This window comes from Grampus griseus (assembly GCF_964374135.1).
Source record: "Grampus griseus genome assembly, chromosome: 2".
Taxonomy (NCBI): Eukaryota; Metazoa; Chordata; class Mammalia; order Artiodactyla; family Delphinidae; genus Grampus; species Grampus griseus.
Genome location: NC_139018.1, coordinates 147,810,507 through 147,832,240, shown reverse-complemented (window position 1 = coordinate 147,832,240; position 21,734 = coordinate 147,810,507). Strand labels below are relative to the sequence as shown.

General features: G+C 42.8%; 1 protein-coding gene across 7 annotated transcripts in view; it reads left to right on the top strand.

The window, feature by feature from the left end:
* The window catches only part of LARP4B (La ribonucleoprotein 4B), a 92,080-nt gene that overhangs the window by 33,151 nt on the left and 37,195 nt on the right, over positions 1-21,734 (top strand). For 2 of the 7 annotated variants that reach the window (XM_082647505.1, XM_082647506.1), the window contains exon 4: positions 18,032-18,436. The exons of 1 other annotated variant lie outside the window; for it this stretch is intronic. In XM_082647505.1, coding sequence (XP_082503631.1) covers positions 18,032-18,436 — 405 coding nt within the window. Of the gene's footprint in view, positions 1-15,440; positions 15,579-16,604; positions 18,437-21,734 lie in introns of those variants that run through there. 4 more of the 7 variants (XR_014296309.1, XM_082647504.1, XM_082647507.1 and 1 more) reach the window with 3 other exon arrangements.

The following is a 21,734-nucleotide window of genomic DNA, read 5'->3' as shown; positions in this document are numbered from 1 at the left end:
TATTACAGAGAAAAGAATATTAAAGCTACTATTGTTTATGTGGATTAGGTAACTGAGTTACCTAAAATTAAAAATTACAATTTTTTTTTTTGCACTTTTATTTTAAAAATTTATTTAGTTATTTATTTTAAATTTATTTATTTATGGCTGCGTTGGGTCTTCGTTGCTGTGCGCAGGCTTTCTCTAGTTGCGGCGAGCGGGGTCTACTCTTTGTTGCAGTGCACAGGCTTCTCATTGCAGTGGCTTCTCTTGTTGTGGAGCATGGGCTCTAGGCACACGGGCTTCAGTAGTTGTGGCACGTGGGCTCAGTAGTTGTGGTTCGTGTGCTCTAGAGCTCAGGCTCAGTAGTTGTGGTGCACGGGCTTAGTTGCTCCGCGGCATGTGGGATCTTCCCAGACCAGGGCTCAAACCCGCGTCCCCTGCATTGATCTTTGCTATTGTTTCCTTCATTTCTTTTTCATTTATTTCTGATCTGATTTTTGTGATTTCTTTCCTTCTGCTAGCTTTGGGGTTTTTTTGTTCTTCTTTCTCTAATTGCTTGAGGTGCAAGGTTAGGTTGTTTATTCGACATGTTTCCTGCTTCTTAAGGTGGGCTTGTATTGCTATAAACTTCCCCTTCAGAACTGCTTTTGCTGCATCCCACAGGTTTTGGGTTGTTGTGTCTCCATTGTCATTTGTTTCTAGGTATTTTTTGATTTCCTCTTTGATTTCTTCAGTGATCACTTCATTATTAAGTAGTGTATTGTTTAGCCTCCATGTGTTTGTATTTTTTACAGATCTTTTCCTGTAATTGATATCTAGTCTCATGGCGTTGTGGTCAGAAAAGATACTTGATACAATTTCAATTTTCTTAAATTTACCAAGGCTTGATTTGTGACCCAAGATATGATCTATCCTGGAGAATGTTCCATGAGCACTTGAGAAAAATGTGTATTCTGTTGTTTTTGGATGGAATGTCCTATAAATATCAATTAAGTCCATCTCGTTTAATGTATCATTTAAAGCTTGTGTTTCCTTATTTATTTTCATTTTGGATGATCTGTCCATTGGTGAAAGTGGGGTGTTAAAGTCCCCTACTATGAATGTGTTACTGTCGATTTCCCCTTTTATGGTTGTCAGTATTTGCCTTATGTATTGAGGTGCACCTATGTTGGGTGCATAAATATTTACAATTGTTATATCTTCCTCTTGGATCGATCCCTTGATCATTATGTAGTGTCCTTCTTTGTCTCTTCTAATAGTCTTTGTTTTAAAGTCTATTTTGTCTGATATGAGAATTGCTACTCCAGCTTTCTTTTGGTTTCCATTTGCATGAAACACCTTTTTCCATCCCCTTACTTTCAGTCTGTATGTGTCCCTAGGTCTGAAGTGGGTCTCTTGTAGACAGCAAATATATGGGTCTTGTTTTTGTATCCATTCAGCCAATCTGTGTCTTTTGGTGGGAGCATTTAGTCCATTTACATTTAAGGTAATTATCGATATGTGTGTTCCTATTCCCATTTTCTTAATTGTTTTGGGTTCGTTATTGTAGGTCCTTTCCTTCTTTTGTGTTTCTTGCCTAGAGAAGTTCCTTTAGCAGTTGTTGTAGAGCTGGTTTGGTGGTGCTGAACTCTCTCAGCTTTTGCTTGTCTGTAAAGGTTTTAATTTCTCCATCAAATCTGAATGAGATCCTTGCTGGGTAGAGTAATCTTGGTTGTAGGTTTTTCTCCTTCAACACTTTCAATATGTCCTGCCACTCCCTTCTGGCTTGCAGAGTTTCTGCTGAAAGATCAGCTGTTAACCTTATGGGGATTCCCTTGTGTGTTATTTGTTGTTTTTCCCTTGCTGCTTTTAATATGTTTTCTTTGTATTTAATTTTTGACAGTTTGATTAATATGTGTCTTGGCGTATTTCTCCTTGGATTTATCCTGTATGGGACTCTCTGTGCTTCCTGGACTTGATTAACTATTTCCTTTCACATATTAGGGAAGTTTTCAACTATAATCTCTTCAAATATTTTCTCAGTCCCTTTCTTTTTCTCTTCTTCTTCTGGAACCCCTATAATTCGAATGTTGGTGCGTTTAATGTTGTCCCAGAGGTCTCTGAGACTGTCCTCAGTTCTTTTCATTCTTTTTTCTTTATTCTGCTCTGCAGTAGTTATTTCCACTATTTTATCTTCCAGGTCACTTATCCGTTCTTCTGCCTCAGTTATTCTGCTATTGATCCCATCTAGAGTACTTTTAATTTCATTTATTGTGTTGTTCATCGTTGCTTGTTTCATCTTTAGTTCTTCTAGGTCCTTGTTAACTGATTCTTGCAATTTGTCCATTCTATCTCCAAGATTTCGGATCAACCTTACTATCATTATTCTGAATTCTCTTTCAGGTAGACTGCCTATTTCCTCTTCATTTGTTAGGTCTGGTGGGTTTTTATCTTGCTCCTTCATCTGCTGTGTGTTTTTCTGTCTTTTCATTTTGCTTATCTTACTGTGTTTGGGGTCTCCTTTTTTGCAGGCTGAAAGTTCGTAGTTCCTGTTGTTTTTTGTGTCTGTCCCCAGTGGCTAAGGTTGGTTCAGTGGGTTGTGTAGGCTTCCTGGTGGAGGGTACTAGTGCCTGTGTTCTGGTGGATGAGGCTGGATCTTGTCTTTCTGGTGGGCAGGTCCACGTCTGGTGGTGTGTTTTGGGGTGTCTGTAGACTTATTATGATTTTGGGCAGCCTCTCTGCTAATGGGTGGGGTTGTGTTCCTTTCTTGCTAGTTGTTTGGCATAGGATGTCCAGCACTGTAGCTTGCTGGTCGTTGAGTGAAGCTGGGTGCTGGCGTTGAGATGGAGATCTCTCGGAGATTTTTGTTGTTTGATATTATGTGCAGCTGGGAGGCCTCTTGTGGACCAGTGTCCTGAAGTCGGCTCTCCCACCTCAGAGGCACAGCACTGACTCCTGGCTGCAGCACCAAGAGCCTTTCATCCACACCGCTCCTTAATTTGGGATGATTCGTTGTCTATTCAGGTATTCCACAGATGCAGGGTATATCAAGTTGATTGTGGAGCTTTAATCCGCTGCTTCTGAGGCTGCTGGGAGAGATTTCCCTTTCTCTTCTTTGTTCTCACAGTTCCCAGGGGCTCAGCTTTGGATTTGGCCCCGCCTGTGCGTGTAGGTCGCCGGAGGGCGTCTGTTCTTTGCTCAGACAGGACGGGGTTAAAGGAGCCGCTGATTCGGAGGCTCTGGCTCACCCAGGCCGGGGGGTAGGGAGGGTCACGGAGTGCGGGGCGGGCCTGCAGCGGCAGAGGCCGGCGTGACGTTGCAGCCTGAGGCGCACCGTGCGTTCTCCCGGGGAAGTTGTCCCTGGATCCCGGGACCCTGGCAGTGGCGGGCTGCACAGGCTCCCCGGAAGGGCGTGTGGCTAGTGACCTGTGTTCGCACACAGGCCTCCCGGCGGCGGCAGCAGCGGCCTTAGCGTCCCATGTCCGTCTCTGGGCTCCGCACTCCCAGCCGCGGCTCGCGCCCGTCCCCGGAGCTCTCTCAAGCAGCGTTCTTAATCCCCTCTCCTCGTGCACCAGGAAACAAAGAGGGACGTAAAAGTCTCTTGCCTCTTTGGCAGGTCCAGACCCCTCCCCGGACTCTCTCCCGGGCAGCCGCGGCGCACCAACGCCCTGCAGGCTGTGTTTACGCCGCCAACCTCAGTCCTCTCCCTGCGCTCGACAAAAGCCGGAGCCTCAGCTCCCAGTCCCGCCCGCCCCAGCGGGCGAGCAGACAAGCCTCTCGGCTGGTGAGTGCCGGTCGGCCCGATCCTCTGCGCTGGAATCTGTCCGCTTTGCCCTCCGCACCCCTGTTGCTGTGCTCTCCTCCGCGGCTCCCAAGCTCCCCCACTCCGCCTCCCGAAGTCTCCACCCGCGAAGGGGCTTCCTAGTGTGTGGACACTTTTCCTCCTTCACAGCTCTCTCCCGCTGGTGCAGGACCCGTCCCTATCCTTTTGTCTCTGTTTAGTTTTTTCTTTTGCCCTAACCAGGTACATGGGGGGTTCCTTGCCTTTTGGGAGGTCTGAGGTCTTCTGCCAGCGTTCAGTAGGTGCTCCGTAGGAGTTGTTCCACGCGTAGATGTATTTCTGGTGTATCTGTGGAGAGGAAGGTGATCTCCGCGTCTTACTCTTCCGCCATCTTCCCGGAAGCCCCAAAAATTACAATTAAGAAGTAACTGAGCTGCCATTTAGAATAAAATCAACTCTAATACTTTTTTTTCCTTCTGTAATATTTTTGCCCATCTTAGAAGTTTTATGTCCTTCAAGGGCATTCTCAGTTATAACTGTTAGCTTCACTGATTCATCTTTTTCATAGTCACCTGTATTACTTCCTTATATGTATATTTGATTAAAATTTATTTAATAAATTATGTTCTGTGTTATTTTTTAAATGTTTCAAATGTGTTTGCTTTGTCATGGGAGTTTTAAGACCCATTCGGGCAGGAACTATGTAATGTAGCTCGTTGATAGTTCTCTGCAAGTCATACTTTATTTAAATTGAAAAGAAATTTTGTTAACATCAACATGGCATAATTGATAATTTAGTCATTCATCCTAAAAACTTATCTTTGTGTATATCATATATATATCTTTGTGGTACCATGGGGATTACATATAACATCCAGAAGTTATAACTATCAAATTTTAAGTTGCCTACTTAATAACCTCAGTAGCATGCAGAAACTCTTCTCTTATAAAGTTCTAACTCCCCACCCCCATTTCTGGTGTCACAAATTATATCTTATGTGCCCAATACCATAGATTTATGCTTGTTTTTATGCATTTGCCTTTTAAATTCTTTGGCTTTTGTTTATCTGCTAATGTCCTTTACCAGGGAATGTCCCTCCTTTAACATTCCAGGGAATGTCCAAAATGAAGTGAATGCTCTTCATTTTTTTTTTTTTTTTTTTTGCGGTACGCGGGCCTCTCACTGTTGTGGCTTCTCCCATTGCGGAGCACAGGCTCGGGACGCACAGGCTCAGCGGCCACGGCTAACGGGCCCAGTCGCTCCGCGGCATGTGGGATCCTCCCAGACCGGGGCACGAACCCATGTCCCCTGCATCAGCAGGCGGACTCTCAACCACTGTGCCACCAGGGAAGCCCCTGTCCTTCATTTTTGAAGGACAGTTTTGGTGGATAAAGAATTCTCAGTTTTTTTCTTTCAGCACTTTTCCTTCATCTCGCTGCCTTCTAGCCTGCAAGGTTTCTAATGATAAATTGGTTGATAATCTTATTGAGGATCTCTTGTACTTGATGAGTCACTTTTCTCTTGCTGCTTTTAAGCTTCTTTCTTTGTCTTTTGACAGTTTAATCGTAATGTGTCTTGGTATAGGTCTCTGGGTTTATCCTACCTGAAGTTTGTGGAGATTTGTAAATTCATGGATTTCATTAAATTTGGGAAATTTTTGGCCATTATTTCTTCAAATATTCTCTCTTACCCTTCCTCTCTTCTCATCCTGGGACTCCCACAATGTGTATGTTAATTGTCCTGTCTTCAAATTTGCTGATTCTTTCTTCTGCCTGTCCAAGTCTGCTATTGAGCCCCTCTAGTGAAATTTTCAATTCAGTTATTGTACTTCTCAGCTCTGAAATATTTGTTTGGTTCTTTTTTACAGTTCCTATCTCTTTGTTGATATTCTCATTTCGTTCACATTTTGTTTTCCTGATTAACTTATTTCCTTGTTCATGTCTTTTCCTTAGCTCTTTGAGCATAGTTAGGATGATTGTTTAAAGTCTTCATCTAGTAAGTTCCACGTCTGATTTTCTCAGGGACAGTTGATTTTGTTCCTTTGAATGAGCTGTGTTTTCCTGTTTCTTTGTGTGCCTTGTGATTTTGTTGTTGTTGAAAACTGGGCATTTGATTACATTTGTAATGTGTTAACTTTGGACGTCAGATTCGCTTCTTACCCAGGGTTTGCTGTTTGTTGTCACTGTTGTTGAAGGCTATAGTAGTCTCATGGTTTTGAGACTTTTCCAAACTATTTTTGTAAAGACCATTCCTTGTCATGTGTATTCAGTGATGTCTCTGTTCCTTTTGCTTGTGTTCAACTGATATTTTCACAGAGATTCCTTGAATGTCGTGAGTTGAAGCAGACAGTCAGTCCAGCACTGCCCTGCCTGGTGGCCCCCTCCTGCCCCACCCCCCCCAACCCTCCCCCCAGTGAGAGGGAGTAGAGCTGCCTCTCCCAGTCTTTGTAGACTGGCTTTGTGCTGGGACAGTCCCTCACTGAGTAGCTCAACTTCCTTGGAGACTAGGGATCAGCCTGAAGTGAAAGCTGAAGGTCTTCTCAGGATGTTTTTGAGCACACATCTTGCCTGGTTGTAGCTTTCTGAATTCCCCATATACATGGCTGCTTTTGAGTGTCCTAATTTCCTGGAGTTACACTCCAGCCTCTTCTAGGGGCTTTAGGTGGTTCTTGCATGTCTCTGCGTGTCATCTTCTGCCCTGGCATGTGTGGGTTTGTAGTCACCTTATAGCTTTTATGAGCAGTGCCTGACACTTTGCCCCCGCCTTTTTTTTTTTTGACTGCACTGTGCAGTTTGCAGGATCATAGTTCCCTGACCAGGGATCGAAGCTGGACCCCAGCAGTGAAAGCATTGAGTCCTAACCACTGGTCTGTCAGGGAATTCCCCACTTTTCCCATTTGTGTTCTGAGTTATGTGAGATAGGAGGGGCAAGTCAGTCCTTTAGGTAGCCTCCAGCTAAGACAGAACAGATGGACACACTAATTTGCAAGTAAGGTTTACCCTGCTCCCTCTGGCTCCTGGAGGGGATCTGGGACCTGGGCTGCTGCCACCCCAGACCAAGGTCACACCACACCACAAAACGTTCCTGCCATGTCGAGCACAGCCTTTTCGTGATTGTTTTTTTGCTTAGTTGCTGTAAACTGTGATTGTTTTTCAGAGCTCCTACCAAGTGTGTTCAGAAACTTCTGTTTTTTTCATGATATTTCTGTGAAGGAATGAGAGCCTGGAGCTTCCTAGTTCACCAGTTTGCTTGACCTCTCATAACCTTTTTTTTTGCTTTTCTCAATCCTACACTTGCGTAATTCATTTTTTATGTTTATTTATTTTATTGAAGTACAGTTGATTTACAATATTGTGTTTGTTTCAGATGTATAGCAAAGTGATTCAGTTATACATATGTATGTATATATCTATATTCTTCTTTCTATCCTTTTCCATTATAGTTTATTACGAGATATTGAATATAGTTCCCTATGCTATACAGTAAAACCTGTTGTTTATCTATTTGATATATGGCAATGTGCATCTGTTAATCGCATACTCCCAATTTATCCCTCCCCACCTTTCCCCTTTGGTAACCATAAGTTTGTTTTCTATGTCTGTGAGTCTATTTCTGTTTTGTAAAATAAGTTCATTTGTATCATATTTTGGATCCCACATATAAATGATATATTTGTCTCTCTCTGACCTCTTCACTTCGTATGGTAATCTCTAGGTCCATCCATGTTGCTGCACATGGCATTATTCCATTCTTTTTTGTGGCTGGGTAGTATTCCATTATATATATATATATATATATATGTACCACATCTTCTTATTAGTCATCTGTCAGTAGATATTTAGGTTGATTCCATATCTTGGCTGTTGTAAATAGTGCCGCTTGGGGTGTGTGTGTCTTTTCGAATTAGAGCTTTTATCTTTTCCAGTTATATGCCCAGGAGTGAGATTACTGGATCATATGGTAACTCTATTTTTAGTTTTTTGAGAAACCTCCATACTGTTTTCCACAGTGGTTGCTCCAATTTACATTCCCACCAACAATGTAGGAGCATTCCCTTTTTTCCACCCCCTCTCCAGCATTTATTATTTGTAGGCTTTTTGATGGTGGCCATTTTGACCGGTGTGAGGTGATACCTCATTGTAGTTTTGCATGTTCCTGTTGGCCATCTGTATGTCTTCTTTGGAGAAATGTCTATTTAGATCTTCTGCCCATTTTTTGATTGGCCTGTTTGTTTTTTTGTTACTGAGGTGTAGGAGCTGTTTCTGTATTTTGGAAATTAAGCCCTTGTCAGTTGCATCATTTGCAAATATTTTCTCCCAGTCTGTAGGTTGTGTTTTTGTTTTGTTTATGGTTTCCTTTGCTGTGCAAAAACTTTTAAGTTTGATTAGGTCCCATTTGTTTGTTTTTGCTTTTATTTCTTTTGCCTTGGGAGACCAACCTAAGAAAACTGTTATGATTGATGTCAGAGAATATTTTGCTTATGCTCTCTTCTGGGAGTTTTATGTTGTCATGTTTTACATTTAAGTCTTTAAGCCGTTTTGAGTTTTTTTGTGTGTATGGTGTGAGGGAGTGTTCTACCTTCATTAATTTAGGTGTGGCTGTCCAGCTTTCCCAACACTACTTGCTGAAGAGACTGTCTTTTCTCCACTGTATATTCTGACTCCTTTGTTGAACATTAATTGTCCATAGGTGTGTGGGTTTATTTCTGGGTTCTCTGTTCTGTTACATTGATCTGTACGTCTGTTTTTGTGCCAATAGTATGCTGTTTTGATTACTGTAGCTTTGTAGTATTGTGTGAAGTCTGGAAGGGTTATGCCTACAGCTTTGTACTTTGTTCCTTTTTCCTCTGTACTTTCCAGAATTGCTTTGGCAATTCTGGGTTATTCATAGTTCCACATAGATTTTAGGATTATTTGTTCTAGTTCTGTGAAAAATGTCATGAGTAATCCAATAGGGATCACATTAAATCTGTAGATTGCTTTGGTTAGTATGGCCATTTTAACTGTATTAATTCTTCCAATCCAAGAGCATGGCATATCTTTCCATTTCCTCGAATCATTTTTGATTTCCTTTATCAGTGTTTTATAGGTCTCAGTGCATAAATCTTTCACCTCCTTGTTTAGGTTTATTCCTAGGTTTTTTTCTTTTTCTTTTTTCTTTATTTTTTGTATGCAGTTTTAAACGAGATTGCTTTTTTACTTTCTGTTTCTGATATTTCATTGTTAGTGTAAAGAAGTGCAACAGATTTCTGCATATTAATCTTGTATCCTGTTACCTTGCTCAGTTCATTGATCACTTCTAATAGTTTTTGTGTGGAGTCTTTAGGGTTTTCTATATAGAGTATCATGTCATCTGCATATAATGATAACTTTACCTCTTCCCTTCTGGTCTGGATACTTTTTATTTTTCTTGTCTAATTGCTATGGTGAGGAATTCCAATACTATGTTGAATAGAAGTGGTGATAGTGGGCATCCTCGGCTTGTTTGAGAATTTAATGGGAAGACTTTCAGCTTTTCTTTCTTTTTTAAAAAAAATTATTTATTTTTGGCTGTGCTGGGTCTTCATTGCTACGTGGGCTTTCTCTAGTTGTGAGCTGGGGTCACTCTTCGTTGCGGTTCACGGGCTTCTCATTGCCATGGCTTCTCTTGTTGTGGAGCATGGGCTCTAGGCACATGGGCTCAGTAGTTGTGCCTCGTGGGCTCTGTAGAGTGCAGGCTCAGTAGTTGTGGCGCACAGGCTTAGTTGCTCTGCAGCATGTGGGATCTTCCCAGACCAGGGCTCAAACCCATGTCCCCTGCATTGGCAGGTGGATTCCTAACCGCTGTGCCACAAGGGAAGTCCCGCTTTCAGCTTTTCATTGTTTAGTGTTATGTTGGCTATGGGTTTGTCATGTGACTTTTATTATGTTGAGATATGTTCCTTCTGTACCCACTTTGGGAAGAGTTTTTATCCCGAGTGGATGTTGAATTTTATCAAATGCTTTTCCTGTACCTATTGAGATGATCATGTGTTTTTTGTCTTTTGTTGATGTGGTGTATCACATTGATTGATTTGTATGTGTTGGACCATCCATGTGACCTTGGAATGAATTCAACTTGATCATGGTGTGTAATCCTTTTTATGTGCTGTTTTATTTGGTTTGCTAATATTTTGTTGAGGATTTTTGCATCTTTATTTATGAAAGATGTTGGCCTGTAATTTTCTTTTTTTGGTATGGTTCTATTATCAGCGTGATGGTGGCTTCATAAAATGACTTTGGGAGTGTTCCCTTCTTTTCAGTCTTTTGGAAGAGTTTGAGAAGTTAGGTATAAGTTCTTCTTTGTACGTTTGGTAGAATTCTCCAGAGAAGCCATCCAGTCCTGGACTTTTGTTTGCAGGGAATTTTTTTTTTATTACAGATTCTGTTTCACATCTAGTGATTGGTCTGTTCAAATTATGTTTCTTCTTGATTCAGTTTTGGTGGGCTGTATGTTTCTAGAAACTTGTCCATTTCTTCTGAGTTGTCCATTTTGTTGGCGTATAACTGTTAATAGTATTTTTTATGGTATTTTGTTAAAATACCATAAAAATCTGTGGTGTTGGTTGTTGTTTCTCCTCTTTCAGTTCTTATTTTGTTTATTTGGATCCCTTCTCTTTTCTTCTTGGTGAGCTTGGCCAGAGGTTTGTTGCTTTTGTTTAACCTATCAAAAAACCAGCTCTGGGCTTCCCTGGTGGCGCAGTGGTTGAGAGTCAGCCTGCTGATGCAGGGGACACGGGTTCGTGCCCTGGTCCAGGAGGATCCCACATGCCGCGGAGCGGCTGGGCCCGGGGGCCGTGGCCACTGGGCCTGCACGTCCGGAGCCTGTGCTCCACAGCAGGAGAGGCCGTAGCAGTGAGGGGCCCACGTACCACAAAAAAACCCCCAACAAACCAGCTCTTGGTTTTATTGATTTTTTTTCTGTTTTTTTTCTTCTTACTCTCTATTTATTTCCTTTCTGATCTTTATTATTTCCTCCCTCCTGCCAGCACTAGGTTCCACCTGTTCTTTTTCTGATTCTTTAGGTGGTAGGTTAGGTTGTTTATTTGAGATTTTTCTTGTTTTTTTTTTGAGGAAGTCCTGTATCGCTATGAACTTCCCTCTTAGAACTGCTTTTTCTGCATCCCATAGATTTTGTACGGTTGTGTTTTCATTGTCATTTGTCTCGAGGTATGTTTTAAATTTTCTCTTTGATTTCATTGTTGACCCATTGGTTTCTTAGTAGCATGTTGTTTAGTCTCCCTGTAATCGTTTTTTTTCTTGTTTCTCTTTCTGTGGTGAATTTCTAGTTTCATGCCGTTGTGATCAGCAAAGATGCTTGAAGTAATTTTTATACTGTTAAATTTGTTGAGGTTTGTTTTGTACCCTAGAGAATGTTCTATGCATACTTAAAAAGAATGTGTATTCTGGGGTTTTTTTGGATGCAGTGTCCTGGAAATATCAACTAAATCTAACTATTCTGATGTGTCATTCAGAATCTTCATTGCCTTATTTATCTTCTATCTAGAAGATCTATCCATTGATGTCAGTGGAGTGTCAAAGTCTACTTTTATTATATTCCCATCGAATTTTCCCTTTATGTCTGTTGTATTTGTTTTATGTATTTAGGTGCTCCTATGTTGGGTGCATATATCCACTCCTTCTGTTGATGGTTTTATCATTATATAGTGTCCAGCTTTGTCCTTCTTTATGGCTTTTGTTTTAAAGTCTATTTTGTGTGATATGAGTATTGCTACCCCCACTTTCTTGTCATTTCCATTTGCATGAAATGACTTTTTCTGTCTCCTCACTTCCAGTCCATATGTGACTTTTGCCCTAAAGTGATCTGTAGGCAGCATATTGTAGGTCCTTATTTTATTATTCAATCTGCCACTCTGTCTTTATTTATTTTTTTTGTGGTACGCGGGCCTCTCACTGTTGTGGCCTCTCCTGTTGCAGAGCACAGGCTCCAGACGCGCAGGCTCAGCGGCCATGGCTCACGGGCCCAGCCATTCCGCGGCACGTGGGATCTTCCCGGACCGGGGCACGAACCCGCGTCCCCTGCATCGGCAGGCAGACTCTCAACCACTGTGCCACCAGGGAAGCCCTGCCACTCTGTCTTTTGATTGGAACATTTAGTCCATTGACATTTAAAGTAATCATTGATTAGTATGTATTTATTGCCACTTTAAATCTTGTTTTCCAGTTAATTTTGTATTTCTTCTTTTTCCTTTTGTCGTTTGTTGGTTTTCTTTTGTATTATGCTCGAGTTCCTTTCTTTTTGGTTTTTGTGAATCTGTTTTATGTTTCTGATTTGTGGTTACCCTGGTTTTCAAGTATGTTAACGCATAACTGTATCTACTTGCTTTAGACTGGTCGTCATATAAGCTCAAACACATTCTAAAAGATCTGTATTTTCTTACTCCCCTTTCCCACATTTTCTCATAACCTTTTATGTGAGAACTTTTTCCAGGTTGTCATTGATTTAAATTGTCTTTTTAATAACATAGAACTACTGATAAATTCTTATTGCATGTAATAAGAATTCTTATACAAATATAAAACTTGATTGTTCAAACCTATAAAATGCAAATTAATGACATTCATTTCGTCTGGCAGGTGATGTTTTGCTGAAACTAAAAGCTGTTTCACCAAGTACTTGTGGTACTAGTTTACCCAGAATTTCTTTGAGTTTACCACAACCTAAACTGCAGAATTTCGAGTGAATAACTTCTTACTGCTTTTGTTGATTCGTTTCTTTGGTGCACCTTGGTGTCACCTGGCCTTCACTGGGCTTGAATGAATTTATAACGTTTTAGATCCAGTTCTTTTCTCAGTAAATTAGGTTAATTTAGGTGTTGTCACATAGCACCACTGCACTCTTAAACCTACATGCAAACATGGACATATCTTTAAAATTTTGTATTTGCATCTTTTTTTTTTTTTTTTTTTTTTGGTGGTACGCGGGCCTCTCACTGCTGTGGCCTCTCCCGTTGCGGAACACAGGCTCCGGACGCGCAGGCTCAGCGGCCATGGCTCACGGGCCCAGCCGCTCCACGGCATGTGGGATCTTCCCGGACCGGGGCACGAACCTGCGTCCCCTGCATCGGCAGGCGGACTCTCAACCACTGCGCCACCGGGGAAGCCCTGCATCCTTTAATTCTTTTAGAGAGCCTGTAGATTCCCCCACTTTGAGTCGATGGTGCAGACACTGACTTGCTATTAGGATGCTTTCCCAGGGGCTTGAAGAATGGGGCAGTGTGTGGGGATAGGAGAGAGTCGTTTTGCAAAATTGAGAGGGGTGGCCTTATAAAGGACGGTGCGATCTGGAAATTGGGGGGAGGAGACCTGATAAACGGTTTGAGCAAAGATAGGATATGCCAGGGTTATTCAGTTGGGGTTTTTTAATTTATTTATTTATATTTTATTTTATTTTTTGGCTGTGCTGCGAGGCTTGCCAAACTAACATATCTTAGTTCCCCAACCAGGGATTGAACCCAGGCCCTCAGCAGTGAAAGCACCGAGTCCTAACCATTGGACCACCAGGGAGTTCCCAGTTGGGTTTTTTTTAGATGAAATAGAGGAGCTGAGGGGGATGGCATCTTAGAATGAGAGGCAATTATAGAGGTGGGCTGGGGTCAGATTATGAGGAGTTTGAAGTGATGTTGGGGTTTGATTCTAAGTATTTTACTTAATAGCATCACGACAACTCATTTTACAAGTGAGAAGACTGAGAAAAAGAGACTAAATAATTTGCCAAAGCTTATACACATGGTAAAAGCTAACCGGCACATACCTAGGCAGATAAGCTTATGAATTTGCCCCTGTAACTCCTGCTCCATTTAACTCCATGTCACAGATATGAAGGGTTTGTGTCTTCCTGGGTGAAGAATCCATTTTTTGTAGGGATATTTAACTCTATAGTGATAGAGACAGACCTCTTTATCGGTAGAATGGGGTTAATACATCTACCCCAGGTTGTTGGGAGTGTGAATTCAAATAAATGTGTGACAAAATGAAAATATTTGTGTGCTTAGATTCTTATAGCACATAAGTGCTACCATTATCATCATCATCATCATCACCATCATCTGCTGTGGTTTCAGTCCTTGAGTTTATGTACATTTAGAAGTGTCCCTGTTATCTTCATGTTTAAGTAGAACTCCTAAACTTTTTTCGTCAAAGATATCAGCATTGGGACTTCCCTGGTGGCGCGGTGGTTGGGAATCTGCCTGCCAATGCAGGGGACACGGGTCGAGCCCTGGTCCAGGAGGATCCCACGTGCCACGGAGCAACTAAGCCCGTGCGCCACAACTACTGAGCTTGCGCTCTTAAGAGCCCATGAGCCACAGCTGCTGAGGCCCCTGCACCTAGAGCCCATGCTCCGCAATAAAAAAAAAGCCACCACAGTGAGAAACCTGCACACCGCAATGAAGAGTGGCCCCCGCTCGGCGCAACTAGAGAAAGCCCACACACAGCAACGAAGACCCCAACATAGCCAAAAATAAATAAATAAAATAAATAAATTTATTTTAAAAAATAAAAGATATCAGCGTTTTGTAAAATGTTAGTAGTACACCAGCCATAACTTGTAGATTAAAGTAGAAAAATCTCCTTGCAGAGGAGTTAACAGAATTATTTTGTTTTCAGAGTAGCATATCTGAATCATAATAAGAAAAAGAATCTCTTATACTGAGAACAAAGCTTACAGATGTTGAAGAAGGTTCGGACCCATTGTATGTGTCAGCGGTCCTGGACCACAGGGTGCAGGGTGGCGGTGCTCCTACTGCTCGAAGAAGGGCTTCGTTTGGGAGCTTTCAAGGGGATTCCTGTATTGGATTGGCAGGTGCAGATTTTCTTTCTTTCTCTTTTTCTCTTGCTCTTTCTGTTTTCTTAACTAGAACTTTCAGACATCTGTAGAAGTAGAGTAATAAAATGAACCTCAGTGTGCCCATTCTGACTTGAACAGTTCCCACCCTCACATTTTGCTTTTATTTTGTTTTTTCCTCCCCTCTGCACACACAGTTTTAAAAAGTGTTATGTCTGTATGTATTTACTTATTTATTTTCAGGCCAGGTGTGATTTAACAGCGTGCCATTTGCCGTAAACATTTCAACATGCATCTGTAACAGACACCATTCCAGTTTCTTGCCTAGCACGATCATTCCCAAACACTCACAGACTTTATTTCTTTAAGGCAGAAAATTAGATTCAACTATAAGTACCTAAGAATTTTAAAAAACAAATTTTTACACTTGTTTCCCTTTGGGGAATATACATGTTAACTCCTTTGGTTGCCACCATTCCATGAAATATAATTCAGAGAATGCTGAAACACTGTAGAAAAAGCAAAAGTCTGAAATTCCTTGTTCTGTCTGGGATAATAATTTTAGTTATTTTTTTATTGAGTTTATGAGAATAAGAAAAATAATACGAAAATCTTTTTGCTGTGTTCTCAGTCTTTGGATTCCGTGTGCCATTTGGGTTTTAATGTGTGGAATAGAATGGCTGTTGGACAGGGTCTGTTGTGATTAGGATTTTGGACTTGAGTGGCAGGGACATGTGACTGCTGTGCGAGGGTTATTTTTGGGATCTGGGTGTCGGCTTCTCATCAGAAACTATAGAAAGTTAGTGGGAGATGCACTTGCGGAGGCTCAGAAAGCGACAAGCATTTTTATGTGAGCTTTTGAACTTTCGAACATGGGTTGTTGCTTCAGCAAAGAATTAAGTAGTGATAATGACAGTGAAAAAACTGGCCTGTTAGAAAAATCTGTGGAGGAGAAGGAACCAGAGAACAAGATAAGTAAAACTTTATCTTCATTATTCGGTACCTTTGGAGGTGAGGAACTTCATGGAGTGGGACGCAGGGCCGGTGTGTGGGCCGGGGTTTTTGTGAGGCCGGTGCACAGACAGGGTACAATGCCAGGGCAGCCACTTAACTCGGTCTCCTCTCCCACATCTGGGTTCTTAACTGGGTCTGAAAGTGTGGGTGAGGCTGACAAGAACCCCGACGTCTCTGCTGTCGGGTGGGGTGGTGAAGGTGCCTGCGCCCCTCTGAGCGGGGGCCTCCCTGAGGGCGAGGGACCCCGCTCACGTGCCCGGGTGCCCTCCCACCGGGGCCTTGGCAGTCACCCTCCCTGCTGTCACCCAACCACCTGGGAAAGCTCTGCAGTAGAGAATGAGGTAGCGGTAACTGTTCAGATTGGCAGCGCTGCTAACTCTGCAGGTTTGAATCGTGGGGAGAGGGAGGGTGGAGATCCTATTTGTGGTGACCACAAACGATGTAGGAATTCACGAGAGAGCGGGTTTTACAGTATTTGTGTTATTGACCCTGACGGCCCGGACGTTGGAGATGAGCTGTGTGCTCATGTGCATGGAACAGCTGCGGCTCCAGAGAGTCGTCCAGCTGTCACCTCCAAGGGGGTCTGCGGAGGGGCCTGGCCACCAGACAATGCTGCCCAAGGGCCAGGGGAGTCAGAGGCACCGCGGGCAGAGCCATCCCTGCAGGGCAGGCCACTCCCAGGGGAAAGGAAGGAAGCTTTTAACGAGAAAACTGAACCTAGTTCTGAACTTTTGAGTGATGGTGACCCACCCTGTAAAGTAAACATCGGTGACCTGCAGGCAAAGACTTCCACCAGGTTTCCTGAAGATTACACAGAAAGGAGTGTATTATGTAATGTTGGCACACTCCCCACATTAAATATCAGCACAGACATTGACTCGCTACTGTGTGTGTGCACTGTTCCAGAAGGGAGAGAGCACTGCAGTTCAGGACCGGGAGGTCAGGTGGCTGATTCACATGTTAATTTAATTAATGGCACTTCAAACGTTGAAAGAAACGGTGATTCTGGTGCTATAACAGCTACTGTACATCAGAGTTTAAACTCTGAAAAGGAAGGAGAAAATAACTCTATAAAACCACTAAAAGACAATGATTGTTCCAGTTTAGACGTTAGCAGATCAGACAGTCTCCTTTCCATAAGTCTAGATAGAATCAATTTAAGTTCAGAAAGATGTATCACTTCACTGAGCTTTGGAAATGAGTGTCTTCCTATTCATGCAATCCAAGAATCAGCCCCTAACAGATGTGATGATCCAGGCCCTGAGTTCCTCCTGGGGCCAGTGATGCTTGAGGAGCAGCACCAGGGTGACTACAGCTTGGAAGTGGGAAGCAGCCAGCTTGCAAACAAAGCAGAATTGTCTTTGCAGTCTCAAAATAGTTCATCTTATCAACATGAGGATGAAATTAGCATTTTTGAAGATGAGGGTTGTGCTTCGAGGGCTTTTGAATGGAGAGCTGCCTGTCAGGTACATCTGAGTGCAGACATTAGGGCCAGCAAGGCCCAGATCAGTGATGTAACGTGTGCAGTGCAGGCAGCAGACGTGGAGGGAGTGTTCCGAAACTCACAGGAAGTGCCCCGAAACGGCGAGTCTCTCTGTGGCTCCAGGTGGCTCAAGAGTTACTTCATTTCCTCTGCATGTATTTCCACCTGCGCTGAAGAGGAATGTGAAACAGAGGATGAAACGTGTGTGAAGAGCTCAGGGAGTCACCCTCACAGACTAGAAAGTGCTGAACAAGAATCATTGAGAGCCAATCACAGAGAAACCAGTAAAATTGACATAGGAAGTGTCCAGTCAGACCCTAAAACAGCCTTTGACTGGGAAACAAATGCACAAAAATGCAAGGTGGTGCACAGTCAGGATGTGCTGGCTTGTGTTAGTTCTAGTGTAGCAAAAAACCCTGACTTTGAAACAAATGAAGTAGAAAAAAATGATGAAACTTGTAGAGTGAATGACGATAGATATGAAGATCTTAGCCTTGTGCCAGCTTTAAACCAGAGTTCGAGTCCAGGTGCGCGGGAGTCAGAAGTAGTGCAGATGAACTCTGTGGACAATGGTGGGAGCCCGCAACTGCAGCAGGTTTTCTCCGAGTCAGCTGAAGAAGTTTTTTATGCCTCCGGTGGACGTGCATTGGGGGTGGGAAAACCAGAGCTGCTCGGTGGAGAAGAGGAGGAGATGCTTTGTCTGAAGGAAGGCGGCAGTGGTCCCGGCATCATCAGCTGTGTGGGTCTGCGCGGGACAAGTAGACATGCACGCCGTTTCAGACAAAGGGGTGCCAGGCCCACTGTGCAGGGACCTGGGTTACATAGGGAAGTGGGTTTGGTGGGAAGTTCAAAGGTGATCTTTGGAAGAATGGAGTTAGGGGGCGCTCGTGCGGGGTGCTCCTGCTTGGCTGGTGTTGACCCTGCCGAAGTGGACGGATACTCAGCTGCTCCTCTCGATGGTCCGCAGGTGATTCCCGTCATCCCAGGTGACAGCAAGGAAATAACAGTACCAGGTTGCAAGGACACTGTTCTACCACTCATATCTGAAAAGCCCTCAAAGGGGGATTTGCAGAGCTTCCCAGAGGAACTGTACTCCCAGTTTTTGAATGAACTTTCCTGTTACCCGATGGCAGAGTTGGCAAGACAGATGTTTTCTGAAGGGCTGGCAGACGGTTGTGGATATCAAGTGGGCTGCCCGTGGACTAATACAGCTGCGAAAGACACATTAAAAGAGCAGATATTTAGTGAGGACCTGCACAATAAGCCACAGGACCTAGAGATCTCTTTGTTTTGGATGGAAAAGCCCCCTTATCAGCTACCAGTGGCAGAAGATGGTGTTATTTGGGGATGGCAAGAGAGAGGTGGACAGTTAGTAAGTATGCTGTACCAGTTCTTATTATTGTGCAGTGATGTGTTAATCTTTCATTTTGATTGCTTTTAACTCAGATTAACAAAGATTTATTCTAAATAATTGGCAGTCGTTTGAATGTTATTGTAAAGCTATAAGTTAGTATAACATCAATTTAACCATTTCCAAAGTGAAGAACGTGAATTTGGTTCACTGGTTAGTATATTTAAGCCAGAATCTACGTGTCAACTCTCGTTAGCACTAACCCCTGCATGCTGGTCATCAGATGCATGTGCCCCCAGAGGCTGCTCCCCTCAGTCTTCATCCATCCTGTCCTCACCACCAGCCCCTCGTTGGAGCGGAACAAACTTTTGGCCCATTGGGTGTTTAAAGTCACTTCTAAGAAGTTTACACTTGCAGAATGTAGAGGCATTAAAATCTGTGCTTTCCACTGTTTTTGTATGGTAACCATCTAAGGGAGGTAGAACTTGATGCTTTTAACTGGCTCCAAAATCTTGGTTCTGTCTTCTTTTAGTCAGAAGCACCTGCAGAGCTTTTTGGACCTCAGTGCTCAGGCCCCACTGGTTTGGGAGAACCTTCACAAATGATCCTGCAACGGGCAGCTAGTTTGAGCATCTTCCTAGAATTTCTGTAATAAGTGAAACATTCAACAAACAGGAAGTTAGTCTTGCTCTTAAAGCTGTCCTTTGGACCTGCATACTTGTAATAGCAAAATCTCATTCAGTCAGTAGTTTATTTTTAGTGATTATTGCATTAGGCAAGAAAAATGGTAATAGTAAGGAGATAGATGTGGCTCCAGTGTTATGCCTATTATATGGAAATAAACAAGTAGAAATTAAATCCTATAATTTATCCATTAACCTCCTTTCTTTCCTTTCCATGCCCACATTTGGGATTTTTACCAGAAACAGTTCCATTCAAGTTAATCAGTTTTGTTCCTTAAGTAGTTATGGAGGCAAAACACTACCTAATCATTTCCATCAGTGGATGTGGTTGACACCTGGCTGCGAGAGTCCGTGCCTGTACCTCAAGTAGAGTGCCCATGGGTCTTGCTCTTACACACGTGGGTGAGGTACGTGTGCACTGTTCTGAATTAGCTTTTCAATTGTGAGATGTGCCCAACAGTATTCTAATTTGACAGACTACATTTAATGAGAGTGCTCTTTGTTCAGAACTCCAGTTCTCAAAGTGCTTGTACAGACATCTTTTTAAACTAGTCTTAAGTAGCCACTGTTATTCCATTTTACAAATAAAAAGCCAGAGTTACAGATGTCATGACTGTAAAACCTTACTAAACTTAGTGGCAAATCCAGGAGTAGTCCATGCTAACTTAAAATAGAAAACGAGTGCTTCTTTTCCTCCATTATCTCACCTATTTTATGTTCTCCATGTGCCTTTCCCTTCCTCTGGTGTTAGTTACTCTAGTTCCTACTCAGTTACTTGTCAGTGGGACCATTCTGTTTCCTGGCCAGAAAATGTAAGTTTCTGAGTTGGTAGGTTATTTATTTTTGTTAATGGAGCGTAGCATTTAGAGGCTTAGAAAGTTTCTTTGGAGTGTCAAGAATTTGGGGATACTGTACTCTTCAAAGAGTAACATTGGTCATTTGTATAGGATGGCTTCAGCATGTAGCCTTTAAGGTCAGCTCACCGCTGGTTCTAATAACCATTGCTTAGCCATGATTTTTCAGTGGAAAAATAAGACTTAGGAAGCTGTGCAGATGAAACTTGAGTTGTTGATAATCAGTTGGAGGTCCCTGTGACTGCAAGAGAGTAGCTACATTTTTAAAGAAATATTTTTAGTACAAGTTGTTTCTCATGTGAGTTACATGAAGTTAATGAACTCTTGATAAATGTTTTGTTTTTCCTGATATTAGAATACAGTTTTCTAATTACCATAATTTTTGTTGGCAAGTTACTTAACCTTTCTCTGCCTTGGTTTTCTTCCTTGTGGAATGGGGTGTGATGACCACTGCCTCCTAGGGTGTTAGGATTAAACGCAGGTATGTGCGTGGTGTGCGCCTGTCACCCAGCAGGCCCTCGTGCTAGCTGTCATGTTGTTCCCCCTTAATCATGTCTCTGTTCTTGCATCCCATGTCACACCTCAGAGTACCTCTTGAATACTTGTTAACTGCTCAAAACTGGTAAATCCCTAATACTTGATTTACTGCTTTAGAAGTAGTAAATTGTGTACAGATATGGTTCCATTCAGCTGTGGCATAAAACCTGCACAAGTTGTCAAATAGTGGAAAGTAGAATTTTCTGTTATTACGTTATTAAACATTCATTCCTTCTGCATGTTTCTCAGGCAGCTCCATGCTGAGCTCAGGACTGCCAGGTGTCAGCCGTGAAGTGTGCCCAGGGTGGACGTCCGGGAACCCTCGGGCCGCAGAGAGGACAGGACATGTCCTTGCGGTGCGAGCAGAGGGGGAGGAGCACGCGGCCCTGGGATGCTGCTTGCAGGCAGGGTGCTCCTAGGACCGTGTGTGTGTGTGTGTGTGTGTGTGTGTGTGTGTTAGTGAGCTAAAAAATGTGTGTCGGTGATGCAGTGTAGCCAACTGAAGATGGTGCTAAAAATGGAAAAGACCAGTGTGGGTTGGTGTTGGGAATTTAGAGAATGTATAGCATGTCCATGAGGTCAGGGGAGTATGTTCCGTGGGTGGGAAACTTGATGTGTGTTGTGTGGTAGAACGAGACTGGGTCTAACCAGAAAAGGTGATTTACGCTAGTATTAGAATAGGAAAGAAAATAAAGATTTGAGTTAAAAAAAAGAGAGAACAGATTGAAAAAGTGTAACTGCTGAGAAGGGCAGTGGTGTCTGTGAGGTGCGGAGCATCTTCTGCGTTGCTGTGCTCAAGGCAGCAGTTGTTTCTGCCTGTTCCCCATGATACTCTGATCGCCTCGTGCTGTACCGGGCACTTAGTGAGAATTTCAGAATTTGTTGGAGAGATGAATGGATGTGCAGAAGCAGAGACCAGAAATGAGCTGGAAGTTTAGATGTCATTTAAGAAGGGAGCTTGAAGAGTAAGTGCTTCTTGAGAATGATATTCTTGAAGGAGAAGGGGGACCCTATTCTTTGCCCTATCCAGTACTTTACTTAAAAGGACTCCAGATAGGCCCTCACTTAGGTCCCTGGTTTTGTGGGCATGAAGTTTATTGCCCATGCCTCCTAGGTATGAACAGAATATATTCTGTAGTTTTAATCCACATCAGTCTCTATGCTCAATTTCAGAAAAACTTTCACTACAAACTTTAATCGCCCCAGCTAGGGTGAATTTATTTTTTAGGATTGTTAACCCACATG